Source organism: Phyllostomus hastatus, unplaced genomic scaffold (assembly GCF_019186645.2).
Source record: "Phyllostomus hastatus isolate PE091 unplaced genomic scaffold, TTU_PhHast_1.1 phas_contig_1162, whole genome shotgun sequence".
NCBI lineage: Eukaryota > Metazoa > Chordata > Mammalia > Chiroptera > Phyllostomidae > Phyllostomus > Phyllostomus hastatus.
The window spans coordinates 12701544-12721697 of NW_025333537.1; the positions used below are offsets into that span (position 1 = coordinate 12701544).

Below are 20154 nucleotides of genomic sequence, written 5' to 3' on the forward strand. Positions count from 1 at the left end.
TTTACTCTAAGGCTGAAATAACTGTAACTGAACATGCCTCACGCGTGTCATTCACGTGATGCACTCAGGGGTTTGTCGCCCACGAGACTCTGGACGCTCTGCAGTCTGTTCCCGAGTTTCGGTGGCGTGTCGGCTCTCGCTGCCTAATACACCTGGACAATGCGAAACGTCCTAGAACAGCACTGCTCACCTAGCAGCGAGAAAGTGTCAAACATTTATGTTTTAAAATACATATAAATTAAATGGGCTACTGTGAATGAAAGCGAAGCATGAAATAATTTATATTAGAGTGAAAGTCGTAGTAGCTCTGTGTTTGCCGCTGTGACGTTCAGCCATGGTAAAGTGTCTTCCCTTTTCTTCCCCCCAGAGTGGCACCGACAGGACCCCGGCGTCTACCTGGTGATCGCGGGCCCCGAGGTGAGCCGGCCGACGCCGAGTGCGTTCCCGCGTCTCGGTTGTTCTGTGTTGTCCAAACTCTGCTCACAGTACTTCTCTAACCAAATTACTTCGTCCTTGTGAAGTAAGGACAAAGCCTGCTTGCCTTTTTAACGATGAAAACCAGACCGTGGTTCTGGGTTAGGAGGCTTTCATGCATCTTTACGATGGGTGCGTTGCCCCCAAGGGTGACAGGCAGGTCCTCAGGGGGGACGCAGAGGGGCCCCAAGAAGAGACAGTCTCATGCAGGGAAGGCGAACTGAGCAGAAGACGAGCCCGGGGTGTGGTCCAGGCTGCCTCAGACCCTCCCCGAAACAGCGCAGCAAACAGATGCAAGGCCGGTGTCCCTGTACCGCTTGGTTCTGCGGGACTCGCACCCAAGCCGCACCGATAAGCCTCTGCCAGCAGGGGGCGCTCACCTGGGGGGATGTGCTCATCCCCGACCTTGGGGGTTGCTTGAGGAACCAGGAGCGTGGGGATGGGGGAGGGGCAGTGTTTCCATTTGTGTGCATACGTGTGTGCGCGTGTGCGTGAATGCGTGTGAATGCACGTGTGTGCATGTGTTCCCTCCTAAACGTATTCCCTCCGTGGGGCCAGGGCATTGGCTGTTTCCTGGGTGCCACGGTCTCCCCAGATCTTGTTCCGGCTCAGCCGCGACGTTGGCAGACCTGCCTCGACTGACCACTCGGCTGCAGCCAGCTCCAGCCGCGCTCACGCCCAGGCTCCCGGACGTCCGTCCATTTCCGGAGTCGGCCTCGGGGCTGCGCCCCTGGGCACGCAGGACGAGCAGCCGCCCCGACGACCTTGGGGTGGATTCTGAGCCCTGGCCCCCGCCGTGCGGGGCAACGGGCCGGCGACTGGGAAGTAGGGCTGGGACGCGGGTCAGAGGTCGAATTGGGGGGCGCACAGAAACCCTCATGTGACCGGATATCGCACATCGCACACAGCCGCGCTGGAGCGTGGACTGAGGGCGCTGTTGCGCGCGCGCGTCTTCCTCGGGGGACGGCTGCTCCGGGGCGCCCCAGACTCTGCGCGAATCACGTGCTTCCGGAGGCGGTGCCGCGCCTGCGCAGGTGCGCGGCTCTGAGGCAGATCGCGTCTCCCGGCCAATGAACGCGTCTGGAAGAAGAGCGCGGTCCGGCCACAGGGACAACCGGGGCGGGGGCGCACAGTCCCTTCTTGCCCCTCCCCCTCCACCGAGAGACCCCAGTGAGGGACCCACGTTGTGGGAGGCCGACACGCCTTCACGGCCTCGTTCGTGACCTGAACATGCACACTGTGTGTGCGTACATATATACACACTATGTACATGTGTGTATATATATGCATGTACCTACATATAAGCTTCATGTCCTTCCTGGCCCACTTCTTCATGCAATGCTTGGTGGGGCCGCTGCGGACGCAGCCCCGGGGGTGGAGCAGACCCCTCGCCGGCTGGGCTCTCCTCTCCCCGTCGTCTGTGGCACCGCAGGGTGGTGCTCCTCGGCGGCGTGAGAGAGCGTCCACTTGTTTAGACGCCACGCGTCTGTGCACTTCCGTGGGGACCCTCGGCGAGAGCCCTCCATGGAGCCGGACCCTGGCCCCCTGCGAAGCCGCCCAAGTCACGCAGCGCCGCTCGCCGCTGCCGAGTCGGTTGGCGCCTTTGGACGCCGCCGGCATCCTGTGCGTCCCGCGGAGAGGGGTTACGTGTGGGCTGGGTGCAGTTCCGCTCTGCGTGCCTCGGTTTCCCCACACGTCAAGCAGGCCTGACTAAGGAAGCGCTCCCAGCCCCCCGGGTGTTGGGAACCCACGGCAGGGCCCCCACCCGTGCCCGGCCCGTGGGCGCTGTCCTGCGGGTGTGCGTAAAGGTCTCGCCCACCGTGTGCATGTTCTGGGGTCCGTTGCAGCTGCAGGAGGGCTTGACTCCGGCTCTGGTGTCCCCTTAAAGCTCCCCATCTCGCTCAGCTTGGCAAGCCTGTGTCCCTGGTTTGTGGGGGTCTTGGGGGGGCAGACTTTTCTGGTGGTCTTTGATAAGGAAGGAGTGTGGCCTCAAAGGCTGGAACGAGCGGGACGGCTCAATGACTTTCCTCGATTACTTCTCATACCAGAGATTGTTTTCCTTGAGCCTGGAGTTGACACAATCTGTGTTTGCTGGAAAATAAATAAGCTCAGAAGCGGGGGTGGGACTTCTCCCGGCCGTCTGCAGGGCCTCTGCTTTTTAAAGTTTCATCACACATGCCCTCATTACATGAGAACGTCTGCCCTTCCCGCCTCCCCGGCCTTGTCTTTCGTTCCACTCGGCTTCACTAAGAGATTTGGAATGAGCTGATGTGGAAGGTAAATCCAGAAAAATGTAATGCTGTTTTTACTTTTCTCTTGGAAGTTGCCGTTTTCCCTTTAGTTTAAGTATTATGTATTGCAGCGGTCTGTAGAATTTGCTTTTTTTTTCCTCCTTGACATTATTTTTACCTAAATAACCACCAGAGCAGAAGCATGCTAATAAAATTTGCAGCAGGAGGAATTTCTATCCGGGAATGAGCATAAGTAAAATGTGGACTCGGAAACTAAAATGTAGAGTCAAAAGAAGGCTTTCGGTGGGCAGTTTAGCTTTAGTGATAAAATGTTAGGGGTGTGATGTAACTCAGTTGCTGAGGATAATTCGAACAAGAAGAATCAGCAGCAGGCGAGGGAGGGCCAGCGGGAAAGCCTTCATCTAGCAAATGTGGTGGACCTTGTGCAGGCCCCGGGCATGGCTTGCAGGGGACCTGGGCACTGTAAGGAGATGAGGTGGACAGATGGCGAAAAGGCAGGGCTGGGTTTGGGAGGTGGACGTAGAAAGACGGTCGGGGGGAGGTTGGATGGGGCAGGTTCCTCAGATGGGGTGTGTGCCTGTCCCCCTGTGGGGGACCGGTGGGTCATAGGGACAGAGGGGGGCCTTGCTGGTGGACAGAATGGTGTACCCTTTGGAGAGAGGCAGAGACAGGAGATGCACATGGACAGCAGTGGGCGGGAGGCAGGGGAGCAGGCAGGTGCTCCCTTGTCCACGTCAGCTTCTGACGAGCTGCCATAGGAAGCTCCTGAGTGCAAAGGGGAGAGGCAGGAGAACACAGCTTCGAGAGGTTAGCCCCAGAGTCAAGCTACCAGCCCGTGAGCTCTGCCCAGCACCCGGCCTGCCCACGGGATGAACCCAGCTAAGTCACAGCAGCGCTCTGAGCTCCAGGGCCCTCTCACTGGAGGTGGAGATGTTAACAGGCCGCAGGCAAGAAGCGTGGCAATGCAAGTGCGGGCCCAGCATGGGCTAGGCAAGAGCGAGCCGCAGCTAAATAGGGACTCTTCACAGCAACAGGAATAAACAATCAACTGTGCGCAGCCTTGAGTTTTTTTCAATGTCTTACTAGTGTCGAGATGGCTGTTGGCGCCAATTCAGTGCCAACAGGGGTCCCCACTTTGGGGTGCGGCGAAGAAGAATAGTCTATTCAGTGCAGAACAGCTCAGTTGTGACACAGCATGACTACGAAATAGCTCAACGGTGTTACACTCCAGATACGAGACAGCACGCCTGCACCGCGGCCCTGGGCCCGGCCTCTCCGGCCCCGCTCCATTGCCAGCAAGTCCTCTGCACTTAGCCTCCAGCCAGGAAAGCTTGTCTTCAGTCTTCTGGGCAAGCGGGGGAGCTGGCTTATATAGACAGAAGGCCCCACCCCTGGGCTCTGATTGGCTCATCCTCATGCAAATGAACTCCAAATCCTCACAGTTTGATTGGCCCAACAGGCCCTTTCCTGATTGGTCAGAATGGAGCCCCACTAATGGGCAGGTGGAGATACTGATGGGGACATAGCTGCACAGCTCCTATTGGACAAGGAAAGCCTCGGTCCTATTGGCTGAAATAGGATTCCAGGTGCTCCTTTATAAGGGCCGGCTCGCGGGGCAGGAGCCCAGTGCAGGTGGGCAGTTCACGGCAGGCTTGTTCCCCAAGTGCCGTTTGCACAAGAGGCCCCTGTGTAGAAATGGCTGCTATGTTCTGTTTTTGTTTTAATTTGAGCCCAGTGAGTCGCCAGGAGCCCTGGTTGGTAGGAACCTTCTTTCTCAGGTCCACACCAGGAATAGCATGGTCTCTGCAGCCTCCATGTGGCCCTCTGGGGCCCCAGCACAGCCCCCAGCCCACCGGGGCACCAGCGGAAACAGGAAGAGGGCAGGGCCACACCGCGGCTACCCCAGGGCCGACTGCTCCCCAGGGATGCTTCCCCCCACCCACGAGGTCCCGTGTGTATGATTTCCGCTGGAAAATTGGAGGCGGAAATCGCACATTGGCAATCCTTCCTTTTTACTCTGTATGCGCATTTTTAATACAAAAGCAGAGAATTAAGGCAGCAACGCAGGTCAGAACATCTCGGCAATCAGGTCCCAGCGGCGGACTTTTGTAACGGTTATAAATAAGCCTGTTACCTCTTTCTGAACAATGCCTGGCTTCAGGGCCCCTTCTCACAGGCCAGTTTCTTACTGACAGAAACGCCACGGCCTCTGCCGCTCATTTGCCCGACAGCGGGTTCTGTCCATGTGCAGCACTGCAGAGCCCTCCCGCGTGCAATTAATTACCTGGTTTCGGAGCTGCCTGCCTCCTGTGCCCTTCCTCCGAGTTTGCTCTGAAAATACGTGAAACCGTACAAAATCCTACCCAGGAATAATTTCCTTTTCTGATGCACCCACATCTGCCCGTTCAGCCTTCAAAGGGATCTTGAGGATGTCAATGAACAGCGTTCCCAGTTTCGGGGGTACGTCTCGGTCATACCAGTGGTCTGAAGGGTTTGGGGTCCCCCCCCCACACACACAGGGTTTTCTGGGAAACAGAATGGTTTCAGTGAGTACGGTGAGTGTGATGAGCGTCAGGGCTATTGTCACCTCCGCCGGTCACCTCCGCCGCACTGTCGGGGACTGCATTTGTCATCGCTAACACCTCCGGGCAGAGCGTGAATGAGAAGAGAAATTGCATCGGCCCTCACTCCAGGCTCATCCGGAGTGGCAGGATGACGCCGACTTAGTCAAACGTGTTTACACGGTGTTTCAGACTCTGCATTGTACTCGCACGCATTTAAGAACGTTTTGTCTGTTCTTTCTAAACAGTGTCATTGTTAGTAACACCGGGGGAGCCAGTGCAGGGCGAAGCCAGCCTCTCGGCGGCTCTGGGGGAGTCTGCAGTCTGGGAAGCCGATAGTGAGAAGCATATGCAGCAGCCTCATCCTGAGCAGGCTTGTGGGGTCCCCGTCACAGCCGAGGGGTGTCCCCTGAGGTCCTCCTGGCACCCAGCGAGGGGACATCCCTGAGGAGAGGTCACTGTGACCACACAGTCCCGGGGTTTGGTCTGTGGTCAGGAGGGTGGCGGGTGCCCCCATTCGGGGGCATTGAATAGTGTGGCGATGTCCCCTCGCACGCGCACACTCGAGGAGGAGCTCGGAAACGTGTGAACCGGTCGTGCCAACGGCAGCCCCCGCTCTCGCCCTGTGCAGCAGGGTCCGAGAGCCAGCGGGCTCCCTTCCAGGCTCCCGCGGAAGCCCCCTGTGTCCCGTGCAGCTCCTCCCACCGGGTGGGTTTGGGCTGATTAGATCCTCCGTGAGCCCAGGGTGCATGCGGTTCCTCATGCCACAGAAGGGGAAAGCGGGGCCCAGGGCCACTCGTCAGTAGGAGCGGCACCCGGGGCTCACCCCGGGGTCGTCTCCAGGGCCTGTTCAGTCCCTGCCGCCCTCTGTGCCTCTGCACGCGAGTCTGCTTAAAAAACCACGTGGAGTGAAAATCCTGGCGTAGCAGGTCGGCTCGCAAACACTGCTGCTGATTTTCGCGTTGGTTCAGCAAACAGATTCACCCCCGGGGACGGGACGGGAGGAAGCGCGGGGCCTGGCATCCCCGGGGACCGGGGCCTGCAGCTGTGACGGAGGCTGAGGCGCCGAGGACAGCGGGTCGCGATGGCAAAGCCGCATGTGCCTTTCCAAAGAGTCGAGACATAGTTCGCACGCCACAAACACCTCCCTGCAAAGCGTACGACCCAGTGGGTGTCGGGACTTTCACGAAGTTCTGCAGCCGTCACCCCCCCTGCCCCGCCCCCACAGGTCAGCCCGCGGGAAACCCCGCCCACAGCTCCAAACAGTCACTTGCCCTCCCCCTCCCTCACCCCCACCCCCGGGCCCCCTGCCCCCAGCAACCACGAATCTGCCCTCTGTCTCTGGGGACTTGCCTGGTCTGGACGCTCCCCGTGGGGATCGCAGACTCGGGATCGCAGCCCCTGGGGCCTCTGTGCCGGGGCCTCCCACTCAGCGTCGTGTCTGGGTTCATCCGAGTCACGGCAGGCGTGGAGCGTTGTTCTTTGTTGCGGCCGAGTGGCACTCCCCTGTGTGGGGGACTTCCCTGTACTTATCGGTTCCCCAGCCGGTGGGAGCGCCGTTGGCCTCACATCTGTGTCTCTGGGGGGGGGCTCCCCGTTAAAAATAACGTTTAGTTCTCTCGTGTCCTTTGTCACAGACCTGTTAACCGTTCCAGCTCATTTGGTCTCAAAGACTCTACAGCAAAATCCACGCCCTAATGACCCAGGCCCGCCTTTCCGAGGATGGGAGCAGGGGTCGGGTCCCCCGAGGGGGTGGCAGTGTCCGTGTCCCACTGTGCCCAGGGTTCCCGTAGCCCCACGGAGAGAGGGGAGAGACAGAGAGAGAGAGAGAGAGTGTGTGTGTGTGTGTGTACGTGTTTGCTCTGTTTGGACCGTCTCTCCATTCTCTCCCCCTCGCTGTGAGGGTGGACAGCTGGACTCGGGGACGCCTTCTGATTGGACTTGTTTCCTTTGTAAACTGTCCAGGGTGGCCTTGTTGTCATGGCACCATTCTCCGGCGACGTAGGCTGGTCTCAGGCTTTTCCTAACGCGTGGCCGTGTCTCTTGGCAGGTGGACCCAGTGTTTACAAGGGAAGTGAAGGCCAAGGTGAAGAGGTAAGCAAGCGTCAGCGGCGAGCAGCTGTTTTGCAGGAGAGGAAACCCAATGGCCAGTGCATTACCCTGGTGGGGGGACCCAGGGGGATCCCACAGTTACGCAGCAACGTCTGTGTCCCGGCTCTGTCCCCAACACTTCCCCAGGGGCTCCTCCTCTAATGCTTCCCATGGTCCCGGGTGACCCCAGGCAGTGCTACCGCCCTTGCACAAGCCGGAAACTGTGTCCTCAGAGCATGAGCCGCGCCCGGAGCGGCAGGGACAGTGCGCATGGGAGGGTGCCAGCCTCCCTGGTTCGGGAGAGCGGCTGGGAAAAGCACTTTGATGGCTAACATCCACGGGACGCTGGCAAACTCCAAAACGACCTCAAATGCCTGGGGTTTGAGGCAGTGGAGGGACATGGCACCCCTCGTCACCTCTCGGGAGCACCATTGGTTGGAGCTTCTGTTATAAATGGCCCGTGTCTGCCCATAACAGAGACCCGCCAACACCGGCTCAAACGCCTGGGGTGTTTAAGTGGTTCCATAAAAATTCTGACGCGGTGGGCCCAGGGCTAGTAAGACTCAGGGACTTGGGCTTCTGTCTCTCTGTCCTGCTGTCCCTCACCTGTGGCTTCCATCCTTGAGGTGGCAGAGTGGCTGCAGAGCTCCACCCATCTCATCACATTCCCAATTTTGAGAGGAGAGACAGGAAAGGGCAGGCCAGAGGGCCATTTCCCATGTGGGTCAGCCCCCTTGAAGGTGACTTCCTCCTGGACCCCCCCCACACCAGGAATCCGCTGTACCTCTCTGGCCACTCCGTCAGCAAAGGGGACCGGGGGATACTGACTTTATGTCCATGTACAACTGGGGGTCTTTCTATAGCTCACAGATGCACGCACATGAAGGCAGGGCCGCTTGTGGGAAAGGGCGTCACGGTCACGAGGGCGGTGCAGAGGGGAGGGGACACAGGCGAGTCGGCATTGCCGAACGAGAGACAGAACACACACGCCAGGTGACACCCTGGGGATGGCGTCCTGCCGGCTCGGGGTGCCGGGCGCGTGGGTGCCGCGGGCCTTCTCTCTCGTCCTGGCATTTCTACTGCCCTCTGCCGGTCCCCCCGTTGCTGTCTGCGCCAGCGTCTCAAACACGTCTGAGAAGGGCGGAGCTGTGGGGAGGGACTCCCACCCCAGCCCCTGCAGGGAAGACGGCCACACACCCGTCCCCGAACCCCGGAGTCGGAGACGCCTGCGCCCCGGGTGCCACCCGTGTTCACGCCCAGCACGGATGTGTCGGCAGGCTGCCCCCTCCCCGTCGGGGCGGACACGGGGGAGACGCTCCCCCCCGCCCCCGCAGAGTCGCTCCGGGTGTTGACCCCTCTCCCCATAGTGCTGCCTCTGTGACAGAGGGGGCGTCTCCGGAGCTGTCGTCCGTCCCCCCCCCGCCCCTCCGTGAGGCCCCGCAGCCCACGCTCCCCACCGTGTCGTCCTCTGCTGCAGCTCCGCGGGGGTGCGCCTGGTCCGGGAGATGCCGCAGGAGGACCTGCACGCAGCCCTGAGGCACTGCGTCGCTCTGGTCAACAGCTCCGTCTCCGAGGGCATGTCCGCCGCCATTCTGGAGGTAACGGCCCCCCCGGGGGGGCCCCGAGAGGGCGCAGGGGAGACCGCCTGCTGCCTCTCTCCTCGTGGACGGAGCGGGCGTCTTTCTCAGCCTGGCCCTGCGCCTCCCGGAGCTTGGGAGAAGCAAAACAGATTTTCCTTGGGAACTCAGAAGTCGATTCTAGGTCCCACCCGGGACTCGGAAGCAATCCCTCCACCTGGCACGGCCCTCCCCTGCCGGCCACACGGCGACTTCAGCCCAGGATGGCGCTGCTGGGGACCCGGCAGGACTCGCCCCGGTGGGAGGGCGGGAACGCGGCTCGGGGTGGCTGTGTTTTTGCAAGAAGCCCCCCTTTCCTTGGTTTCTTCTCCCCGTTTTCAGTGTGGCTCACGCCCCCAGGATGAGGGGTGGGGGGGAGTGCAGGGGGTAGAGGTGCAGGTGGGGTGGAGGGAGGGGCTCCAGAAAACGGCTGGGTCTCCTTTGGCTGGACCCACACAGGCCCCGGCAGAGCCCCGGGCTGGTGGCCCGGTGACCGGTGTCCCGCAGGGAGCGGCCCCAGCAAACAGCCTCTGGTTGGAGTCTTGGTGGCTCTGGCTGGACTGGGTCGGCTGTCCCGGAGACACTCAACCCAGCCGCTCAGCCGCCCCGCCATCCCTGGTCTCTCTGGAACGTTCCAGGGGCCAGGGAGTTTCACCCCGATATCCGGGTGAAACTTAGACCCTCGAGGGGAAGGCCAGCGTGTGGCTAACACGGAGGGTTGTCCTTTGCCCTGTTTTGCTGTTAGTTCATCGCATTCGGGTTCCTTGCGAAGGTGAGCTTAGTGCAGGGGGCGTCCGTTCGCGCCGGCCCTGACCGGCCCTGACCGGCCCTGACCAGCCCTGGTACTGGGCTTCCCCCGAACCCTGCGGCCCCAGGCTGCCCCACTCACGCCTCGTCCGTGGTTCTCGGCACACGGGAGACGCAGCACATGGGGACTGGCCGATTAGCACAGGACGGAAGCTGCTGGGGGAGAGAAAGGTTGTCGCCCCTGGGGGAGAGAAAGGTTGTCGGCCCTGGTCCCGCGGGTCTCTGAGTGGGTTCTGCTTTCTTCCTCACCCTGTGGGTTTCTCACCCCCGTGTCTCCGTGGGGCGATGCTGTTATTGTGCCGGAAGTGCTTAAAACACCCCTTCATTCCTTTGGACACTAGTTGGAACCTCTGAATTTATCGGCTTGAGGTGTAAGTTGTGGCCCTTGCTGTTTCCGTGAACGCAGAAACCAAACCAGGAAAAGGACCGACCCTCCCTCAATGGAAGACAGGACCGGGCTTGCGTGACCAGCACGCTGTTTTAACGTGGCACCGTTTAAGAAAGGAAAAGCACCCCAAACGAAGGTTGGGGGTAGGGGAGCAGCTCTGCACTGCCCGCGCCCGGGAGTCCAGGGCAGGGCGGCGTCTGTGGTGCATCGTGTGGCTCTGTGACGAGTTCGGCCACGTGCCAGCCCCTCCCTCTGTGCTTAACGATTAGCGGCCACTTCTTCTGAGGTCTGAAAGCAGCCTCCCTGTGATGGTTGGACACGTGTCAGCTGGAACGGTGTGCGTTGCGGGCCCCGGCCCCCACCCGCCCGCTGATTGCGCCGTCCTCCGTAAACACCCACCTCCCGCCCCGCCCCCCAGATCTTGAGAAGCAGCAGAGTGGGATCCAGGAAGCGTTTCATAACCGGCACTCACAGCAATTCACGGCAGACAAATTGCTGTCAAGTCTCATCCGCTTCAAAGGCAAGGCCGCGCTGGCAGCTCCCACCGCCGTGGGGGGCGGGCGTCGGGCCGAGGGTCTGGCACACGCCTGCTTTCCCAGGGGTGCAGAGGGCACATTTCGGCAGGGTGGGCTCAGACCCCCGTGTGGTGAGCCTTGGGAGCAGGGGCACACGTAGGACGGGAGACCGGGGCCTTCGCACGTCCCAGAATCGGGTGTTTCCTCGTGAGGCACAGGCAAGTCCCGTCCGCAAACACCCGCTTCCGAGCAGTGAGCCGCAGACACTGGCCCGAGCTGGGTGCTCGCCCGCAGCTGACCCGCCCGCTGGGTCAGGGCATTCAGCAACCCCGTGGAGCTGGACTCGGCCGGGCCAGGAGGAAAGGAGTTCAGAACGAGTCTTTTCTAATCTGGGTCTCCCTCACCGGGGTCTCTCCTCCCCACTCCAGAACACACGCATGCACATGACACATGCGCACACACATGCACACTCGCCCCCCCGGGGTTACACGGTAGCCCCCCCGGGGAGAATGCGGGAGCCGACGGCAGTGGGAAGACCGTCCTGCACTCGGCTCCCAGGTCCGGGTGCGGCGGGGGGATTCCCGGGAGGACAGCCGCGCTGCGCCATCGGCCTCGGCTGCCGTGCAGCTGTGCGGGGGGGTGCCAGGCCCTGCCCACCCAGAGTGGTGAGGCCTGGTGCGCCACCTCGGTGAGAAGGGGCTCCTCGAACTCACGCTGCGGGTGGGGAGGCACGGCAGGAGAGCGAAGTGCTCTTTAGGACGCGGGACAGGGTCTGGGATTGTGCCCACAACGCCGCTGGCTCCCCGATGGCGTCGGGGCTGAGCGCCCTGCAGGGGCACGTCCGTGCGCCGTCCAGCCGGACACTCTGCCTGTCGGGGCCGCCAGCACGTGAGCGGAGCTTCTCTGCCAGACGTCCTGGCGGAGGCGGCTGGACCCCAGGGGTCTCGTCGTCCCCCTGGGGCTCGAAAACCCTACAAACGGGGGCGGAGCCTCCCTTCCGAGGGTCCCGGGCGCTGTGCTGGCTGGAGCCCGGGCAGGGGTGGGTCTTAAGGCTGCTGTGCCCTGCAGGGTGGACACGGTGTCTCTGCGGACTCTGCCAAGGTTTTTAAGACCGTGGAGTGTGAGCCTGGTCACAGGTCGCGGAGCTCATGCAGGGGGCGGGGGGGGGGGAGCAGGGGGTGGCTCAGAACGAAGTGACAGCCGCTCCCAGCCCTTGGGGTCGGAAAGCCGCGCGGTGGTGACCTCGTTCCTTCCGTTGTGTCCTCGCCCGCGTGCCAAAGGCACACGCTCAGTCCCACCGGTGCCGGGGGAAAACCGCCTCTCCCAGGGGGTGATGTGACCCCAAGCTGTGGCTGAAGCTGTGCCCCGTGAACATGTAGAGGGGCGGTTTCTGGTGGCACGGCCGTGACCCTGTCCCTCGGGGACAGGGTGTCCTTCCCAGAACTGCAGATAGAGCGCGTCGTGAGAATCCACACGCAGTCTGAAAGCGGGTGCCTCCACTGGATGCGGCCGTGTGGGCGGGGCCTGGGCCGGGGAGTCTCCGCCCACACACGGGCCCTTCCAACCAGCGCGCCTCCCCTCTTCCCGCCCTGCAGGCCATGGAGCTGGAGGTGCCGGTGCTGGCCAGGAACATCCCCGGGAACGCCGCCGTGGTCCGGCACGGGGCCACCGGCCTGCTGTTTTCCGACCCTCAGGTACGGGGCGCCCTGCGTGGGGTGGTCTTCGCGTGCATTTCCCTCTGCGTCTGAGACGTGTGCGTTTTTGTCAGCGTTCCCGCACCCCGGTCACGGTCAGGGCAGCCCTGTGTGACGCGGCGCCGGCCGGGACCACACGGGAGCCCCGCAGACGTCCGGCTGGAGGAACCTGGGGGCGTGGCCTGAGAGCCCTTCCCGGTCCTGCACAGATGAGCTGCGAGACCTCGAGACGGTCACTTCCCCTGAGATGCTCAGATTTCTGATTTTTAAAAATTCTCACCTGAGGATGTGTTTACTGATTCTAGAGAGAGTGAAGGGGGGGGAGAGAGATCGTTGCCTCCCACACGTGCCCGGGCTGGGGACTCGACCTTCCGCGTGGGCGCAGCCGGCTGAGCACGGGCAAAGCTGTGTGGGTGGCCGGACCTCGGAGAGCTCCTCGTGGGGTGTCACCCCTTCTGCTGGCGAGTGACTGTCCTGCCGCTGCCGCGAGCAGGTCCCTCCGCGGGCGGCCGGCCCCCGGGAGCTCTCAGATGCCGTGCCGCCGCGCCCACCCACCGCCCCGCACAGATGGATTCCGATGTGAGCGTTCGTTCCGCACAGCACGGCTTTTAAAAACACAAGTCTCTGCTTTTCCTACGCGGCGGGGCTGCATTTTTAACACGGTTGGAGAAAGTGTGCCAGACACGGTGTCACAGGTGCCGTTGTTTCCTCTGTAGTTGTGACGAGACCACCTGACAACAGGGTGGGGACGGTGGGGACGGTGGTGGTGATGGTGGGGATGATGGTGGGGATGGTGGTGGGGATGGTGGGGATGGTGGTGGTGGTGACGGTAGGGACAGTGATGGTGGGGATGATGGTGATGATAGTGATAATGAGGATGGTGATGGGGATGATGATGATGATGATGGTTGGGATGGTGGTGGGGATGGTGGGGATGGTGGTGGTGATGATGGTGGTGATGGTGACAGTGATGATGGTAGGGCTGGTGGGGATGATGGGGATGGTAGTGATGATGGTGGTGGGGATGGTGGTGGTGATGATGATGATGATGATGGTTGGGATGGTGGTGGGGATGGTGATGATGGTGGGGGTGGTGGGGATGATGGTGGGACGGTGATGATGATGATGGTGGTGGGGATGGTGGACATAGTGGTAGTGATGATGGTGGTGGTGGTGATGGTGATGATGGTGATGGTGATGACGGTAGCTACCATTTATCAGGTGCACATTATATTCCGAGCACTGTTCCTGGCGTTCTGCATGAATTTCCACATGTATTAGAGTTTGTTACTTCTTCCTATAAATGGTAACGGAGTTGATCTTGAATCAGCAGTTTAACGTTGGGGAAAAGTGGGGGTGTTGGGGGACTGGCACCCCCCAAACGTTCGGTCGGGTGCAGCTGTGCTCAGCTCTCGAGTGTCTCCCTTGAAATCCGCGTGGTTCTGGGCATGTTTCTGACTCCCGTGCTCAGCCCCCCGCCTGTCCGAGGGCGAGGACGATGCGCAGGCTGGGGACCGAGAAAAGGGGCGTGGAGGGCTCCTCTGCGCCTCGGCTGGGAGCCGTGTGTCCTCGAGTCCGGGGTGTCTCCGCTGCTGCTCGGGGCCCGGGAGCGTGCAAGCCACCTGTGTGCCCCTGCTGGGCAGGTGCCCGCACGGGCGAGGGGCAGGCGGGCGCTGGGAGAGCTGCATCCCCCCACCGGCTCACTCGGGCCCCTCTCCCCTCAGGAACTGGGCGACGTGGTTGGTTCTGCAAAATATCATGTCTCTCTTCCTCACTCTAGTTTGTGTATCTCTCTAAAATTTTAACTTTCTAAATGAGCATCCGTAATTGTTGGAAGTATAACCAGCTGTGGGCTGTATGCCCCGCCCACCCCCCAAAGCCAAGTGCGTGGGCGCCGGGAGCTCCCCGTGCTCGGGGACGGCCACGCCAGCCCCCAGGACACGCTGGGCGGACGGGTGCGGACTGACCCGGGAGTCACGGCGAAGTCTGCGTACTTGCAAACAGGCAGCTGTGTCGTCTGCTGTGGAGCCCCGGTAGCCATGGGGGGGGGGGACTGCTCTGCATCCCCTCCACACGGGGTGCTGGCTTCTCCCTGCGGTCAGCGCGTCCCCTCAGCGGTCAGGTGGGCACCGCCGCCTGCGTCCGGCCGAGGAGACCCTGGACTCCGGGGAGGGCTGCTCATGCGCCCGGACCGAGACCGCCCCCGACCTCCAGCCCCGCGTCAGGGTCATTGCACCGGGGGCCCAGGCCCGTCTCCCTTCCCACCTGGTCTCTCCGCCTCACCTGAGCCTCGGCTTCCTGTTTGCCCTTCCGTGCGTGCGGGAGGAGACAGTGCGTTTGATTGCCGCCTGCCTCTCCTGGAAACTGTCCGTCAGGATTCCAGGCAGGGACTGGGGTTTTGGCGGAAGAGCTCTGTGTCACATAAATCAAAGACAGGGCCAGCCACCCGATAGTACAGCAAAGCTCTCAGCCTCTCAAACAATTTCATAAGAACATGGTTCTGTTACCATGAGATGGGAATAAACACGCTATATTTTTACGATCAAAGAAAACAGCGCCTGGCTGGTGTGGCTCAGTGGATTGAGCACCGGCCTGTGAACCGAAGGGTTGTTGGTTCAATCCCCAGTCAAGGCACAGGCCTGGGTTTCTGTCCAGGTCCCCAGCAGGGGGCGCTCGAGAGGCAACCGCACCCGGATGTTTCTCTCCCTCCCTTCCTCCCTTCCCCGCTGCCTAGAAATAAAGTAAATAAAATATTTTTAAAAAGAATGATCTTTAAAAAGTACGAGAGAACAGCGATTCACCACACACACAACGCCTGGAAGTGCCACTCCACTCTCCCGCGAGCGGCGCTGTGTGCACTGCTCAGCCACTCGGCGTCTCACTCACAGCCGTTCTGAGGACACGGGGACGTTCCCTTCCAACAGCAAGCAGTGTGTGCCCCTCGCAGGCCCGGCCGCGTCACTGGGACCCACACGGCTCGGGGGACGGGGACAACTGTGGCGGCGGTGTCCTGCCAGGCTCTGCCCTGTGTCCTATGCGTCACTCACTCAGCCGCCCACGCTCCACCAGGCGCCCCGTCCTTGCCCCTGACGACTGGGCACGGGAGGGGGCCCGGGGAGCTGCCCCCGACACAGGCGCAAGCAGAATAAATGCTGAGTGTCCCCTCCTGTCTCTGAGCACCTTTAACCACCGGACTCATTCTAGTTCTTTCCGGCCCCGACGGTTGTAATGTGGCAGCCAGGGTGGCCAGGTGGTGCTCTTACCACGAGTCTGAGAGCCTAGCAGAGGGAGAGAGAGAGGGCGAGAGAGAGAGAGGGAGAGAGAGGGAGAGAGAGGGGGGTGGTGGAGAGAGAGAGAGGGGGGGGGAGAGAGAGAGAGAGGGAGAGAGAGAGAGGGAGAGAGGGGGGGTGGAGAGAGAGAGAGGGAGAGAGAGGGAGAGAGAGGGAGAGAGAGGGAGAGAGAGGGAGAGAGAGGGGGATGGTGGAGAGAGAGACAGGGAGAGAGAGAGAGAGGGGGAGAGAGAGAGGGAGAGACAGAGAGAGGGAGAGAGGGGGGTGGAGAGAGAGGGGGGGGGAGAGAGAGGGAGAGACAGAGAGAGGGAGAGAGAGACGTCTTGCGGCTGGGCACCAGAGCGAACTCGGGCCACCCAGTCCGGGCCCCCCTTCCCCTATGTGCCTGGGGCAGGGCTGCACCTGCCACGGACCGACTGCCCGTGGCCCCTTTAGAGGCGACGGGGGTGCTCAGAGAGGTGACCTGCTCACCCGAGGCCGCACCGCTAAGCCCCTTCGGGAGAGTCTGAACCCAGCTGACGCGGCAGCTGTGACACCAGACCACGGCGGTAGTGGGAAGCCACAACCGACACCATGGAGAGCAGCCGGGGCCGGAGCAGCGCTGCTTGGGGGGCCCAGGGACCCGGCCTGGCGTTGGCCGACTCTGGTCTCCGCTGAGACCGGGACGATGGGACGAGGGAGGAAATCGCGGTCGGAAGAGTGGGGGTCGGGAAAGACATGCCGGTCGGGGCGACCTAGGGAAGACGGGCAGGGGGCCGCACCGACACCCCCCGCGGGCTTCATCCTGGCGTGTGCGGGCGTGTGCGCGTGTGCATGTTGTGCGTGTGCACGTGTGCATGTGCGTGCGTGTGCCTGTGCTGGGTCGGCCAAAAAGGCTGTTCAGCTTTTTCCTGTAACCCAGAGACGCGGCTCTCCTTCTCACCCAGGACGCGGCTGGTTTAACGAGGGTGAGGGTGCCGGCTGTCCCCTGCCGGGCAGGACGCCGGTTGTTCCCAATGAACATCCTGATTGGGTGGCCACCGGCCTCAGCCGGCCTGCCCCTCCGGGGGGCACCGCCCCGCGGGGACTCGCCAGCACCAAGCTCACAAACCACCTCTGACACGTTCCATCGGCCACAGCGCCTTCTCCGCACACGGCACCAATCTCTTTTCGCGTTTCAGTGGCGTTTTGACCTTTCTAGACATAATAAAGCCTCTTCGGTATTAAAATGGCCAGACACAAAAACTGACCAGTTTAGGTGTATTTTTTTAAATGCACACTGACGCGACAGCTGTCTCTATATAATCCAACAAAGTGATTTCGAAGGACGTCAAAGGCAGCCAGGCGCTACTGGGGCCACCTGACGGGAAAACTCCGCCCCAGCCTTCTGGCCAACCCACACGTCATATTTCTCATCCCGTCCTGATGTCTGCGTCCACTCTCGTCCCTCCTGCGGGCCGCTCCCTCCCGAGCGGGGCGGCGGTCACCGGGAGACCGGGAGCCGACGCAGACGCCAGCTCCACGGGCATCTGCTAACCCCTCCACCGGCGACTCACACCCGTGTCTCCCCTTCCTCACCCCGCAGGAGTTTGTCCAGCTGGCGAAGAGACTGGTCAGCGACCCCGCGCTGGGCAGGGACCTGGGGGCCGGCGGCCGGGCGTACGTGGGGGCGCACCATGGCTGGCGGGCGGAGAGAGACACCTACCAGCACCTCATCCGGACGCTCCAGGCGGGTGCCGGTCACCAGGCTTGCTGACCGACGTCCCCCCTTCAACGCGTCCGAGGGGCCCCAGGGCCGCGCCCCCACCATCTGGGCATCGCGAGGAGAGCGAGGGAGCAGCAGGGCCCTGGTTCGGACTCCGGCCGGAGCGGACACCCTGCTCGCGGCCCAGCGAGGCCTCAGGTCTCAGGTCCCGTCCCGAGCAGCGGCAGGTTGTGAGACGCCGCCGTCTGGCAGCGGCAGGACTCTGCCCGGTGGAAGGACTGCGCCGCACCGGCCCCCCTGTCACCAGTGACCGTCTCCACCACCACCACCACCACGCACCTCGAGCGAGCGCTGGGGGAAGGGTGTGTTTTTTAAGTGAATAAAGTGTGTCGCTATCTGTGGTGCAGAAGTAACTGCTCTTTGTTCCTGGGAGTGAGACACACACAGACCCCGGTCCCCGCGGACATGGGGGGGGGCAGCTCGCGGGAGGGGCTGGAACGCCGCCCCTCCCTCCACATCCGGGCAGCGGCGGGAAGAAGCGCCTTCCCATCGGCACCCCGCCCGGTGCCGTCTCCGCGCCCGGTTAACGTTACGTCCAGACACCCCGTGCCCCTCACCGTGCTGGTGCGCAGCAGCAGCTCCGAGGGATGTCTGGGGCCGTCTCCACCCCGAGCCTGAGGGACCCCTGGTGCCGAGGGGCAGCCAGTACCGGGGGGAAGGGGGGGGCGGTCAGTGGAAGGGAATGACTTCATCTTTGCTTGTGGCTGCAATCTCATGTCTGGGGGTGGGGCGCTGCAGCCCTCGACACGAGATGCCTGCAGACCTGCGACCAGGGCGTCCCCTGTGGCGAGAACCTCCCCAAGGAGCTGCCTCCTACTCCCGCACCCTCTCGGCGTGAGTCCCCGACGGCCCCGAGGCCCGGCAGGCGAGCAGCCGGGGGCCCCGGCCGGGCCCGAGTCACGGCTGGGCGGGTTAGGGCCCTCTCTCTGTCTCTGTCTGTCTGTCCGTCTGTCCCTTCCCCCCAACACTGCCAGGACTGTTCCCACGCCCCATGGGGTTAGCTGTCAGCGACACACTAAGGAGTTTAGTCGGCAGGTGGCCGAGACAGACAAGTGACCTTGCCCAGGTCAGGGGGAGCAGACAGGGGTCCGAATACGTGACCCCAAACGCGCCCCTCTGGTGTGCGGGCCGTGTTCGGCTGCAGGCCGCCGAGACTCAGCGGACGCGGAAAGCAGCCCCTGGACGCCTCCTCGTCCCAGAGCAGACTCCGAGGGTCGAGCTCGCCATGCAGCCCGTCTCCGGGGGCGTCTACAGCCCTGGAGAAGCCCCAGAATGGTCGCCCGGGCGGCCCCGCAGACAGACTCCACTCCCCCACCCTCGTCCCCATCCAGGTCCCCACGGGCTTGCCCTCCCGCAGTTTGGGGCCCCGAGAAGCTGGGGCCACCGTCCCTTGGCCTTGTCCCTTCTCCACGGCTGTGTTTCTCAGTCACACGGTCTGTGAGTCTCCAGGTGCGACCACCTCGGGGGTCTTCGCTTCCTCCCTCTCCTCCCGGTCACCTGTCTTTGACGGGCCGCATGGCCCCGGGCGCTGAGCGGAGGCCGAGGCAGCAGGCCCCTCGGTTCCAACGTCACACTTACCCTGAATGAGTTACACACTTAATGACAAACCCACGTTACCTGTGGGCACATCCGTGGTGCAGGCTGAAACTCTGAGCGTCAGGTCCTGAGGACAACATGGCTTCATTCACTCTTTCTAGAACATTTTGTAGCTGCCTGCAGCCGGCTGTGCTTGGGGTCGACCCTGTAGGCCAGGGCTGTCAAACTCATCGTCACCGGGGGCCACATCAGCCTCGAGGTCGCCTTCAAAGGGCCGAATGCGATTCCAGGGCTGTGTAAGTGTACCTGCTCCTTAGCTAGGGGCAAGGAGCTCAGCGCTGCCGCCGGGTAGAAACAAGGTGCCGGGCCGGATTCGGGCCTCGTGTTGGCCACCTGTGCTGTAGGCTGCGGCACCGCCTCTGTGCGGCGTTTTCCTGCGTTATGTGGTGGCGGAAGCACATGCCACTACGTGGCCCGAGGAGCGCCTTTCGCACACGCCCCCAGATGCACGCACTCGATTCCTCGAGGAGGTCCGACAGCTCCGAGCTCCCTGAGCCGAGGGGGGGCGCAGCCCGGCCCCACCGCGGGAGGCTCGGGCTGTGGAAGAGCGGGATCCCTGGCTCCCAGCTTCTGAGAGGCGTCGGAATGTCGTGGGGGGACAACAGAGGCCCAGCCCAGCAGAGCTGCTGAGTTCAAACGCAGGTCCAGAAGCCAGGGACCGAAGTGTCGCGTCTGCTCGAGTGGTGGGGTGGGGACGAGAACAGAGGAGGGGTCGGCCCCCGCTGGGGATGCAGGTAGAGGCTGCGTGTCGGCCCCGCCCCCATTCCAAGACACCATGTGACCTGGGCACGGCCACCCACGCAGCCGCTCCTCGTGGGGTTTTGGGAGGGTGGTGGGCCAGGGCCACACCCGGTGCCCAGTGACGCTGGAGAGGAAGCCACGACCTCTGCGGTGCCCTGAATCCGTGCGTCAGTATTTGCCTCGTTCCGGCTGAATCCGGCCAGCTCCGGGCCAGCTTGCCCGCAGAGGCGGGGAGTGCAGAGTCGCGGGGCCGGCGGGAGCGCCCTCTGGAGGCTCTGGGAGGACCCTCCCACCTTGCTCGTCCGGCCCCTGGTGGCTCCGTGTCCCTTGGCTTGCGGCTGCGCCCCCGGGGCCTGGCCTCCATCGCCGCATGGCTTCCCTGGGC

At 62.5% G+C, this 20154-nt stretch overlaps 1 protein-coding gene across 6 annotated transcripts in view; it reads left to right on the forward strand.

Annotated features, from left to right (window-relative positions):
• GLT1D1 (glycosyltransferase 1 domain containing 1) overlaps positions 1-17781 on the forward strand; it is a 36110-nt gene extending 18329 nt beyond the window's left edge. For 3 of the 6 annotated variants that reach the window (XM_045846378.1, XM_045846397.1, XM_045846387.1), the window contains exons 8-12: positions 368-417; positions 7338-7381; positions 8856-8976; positions 12300-12398; positions 17253-17565. In XM_045846378.1, the coding sequence (XP_045702334.1) occupies positions 368-417; positions 7338-7381; positions 8856-8976; positions 12300-12398; positions 17253-17423 (485 nt within the window). In that variant the 3' untranslated portion in view covers positions 17424-17565. Of the gene's footprint in view, positions 1-367; positions 418-7337; positions 7382-8855; positions 8977-12299; positions 12399-17252 lie in introns of all 6 variants that reach the window. The other 3 variants (XM_045846356.1, XM_045846365.1, XM_045846372.1) reach the window with 2 other exon arrangements.
• The last annotated feature ends 2373 nt before the right edge of the window (positions 17782-20154 follow it).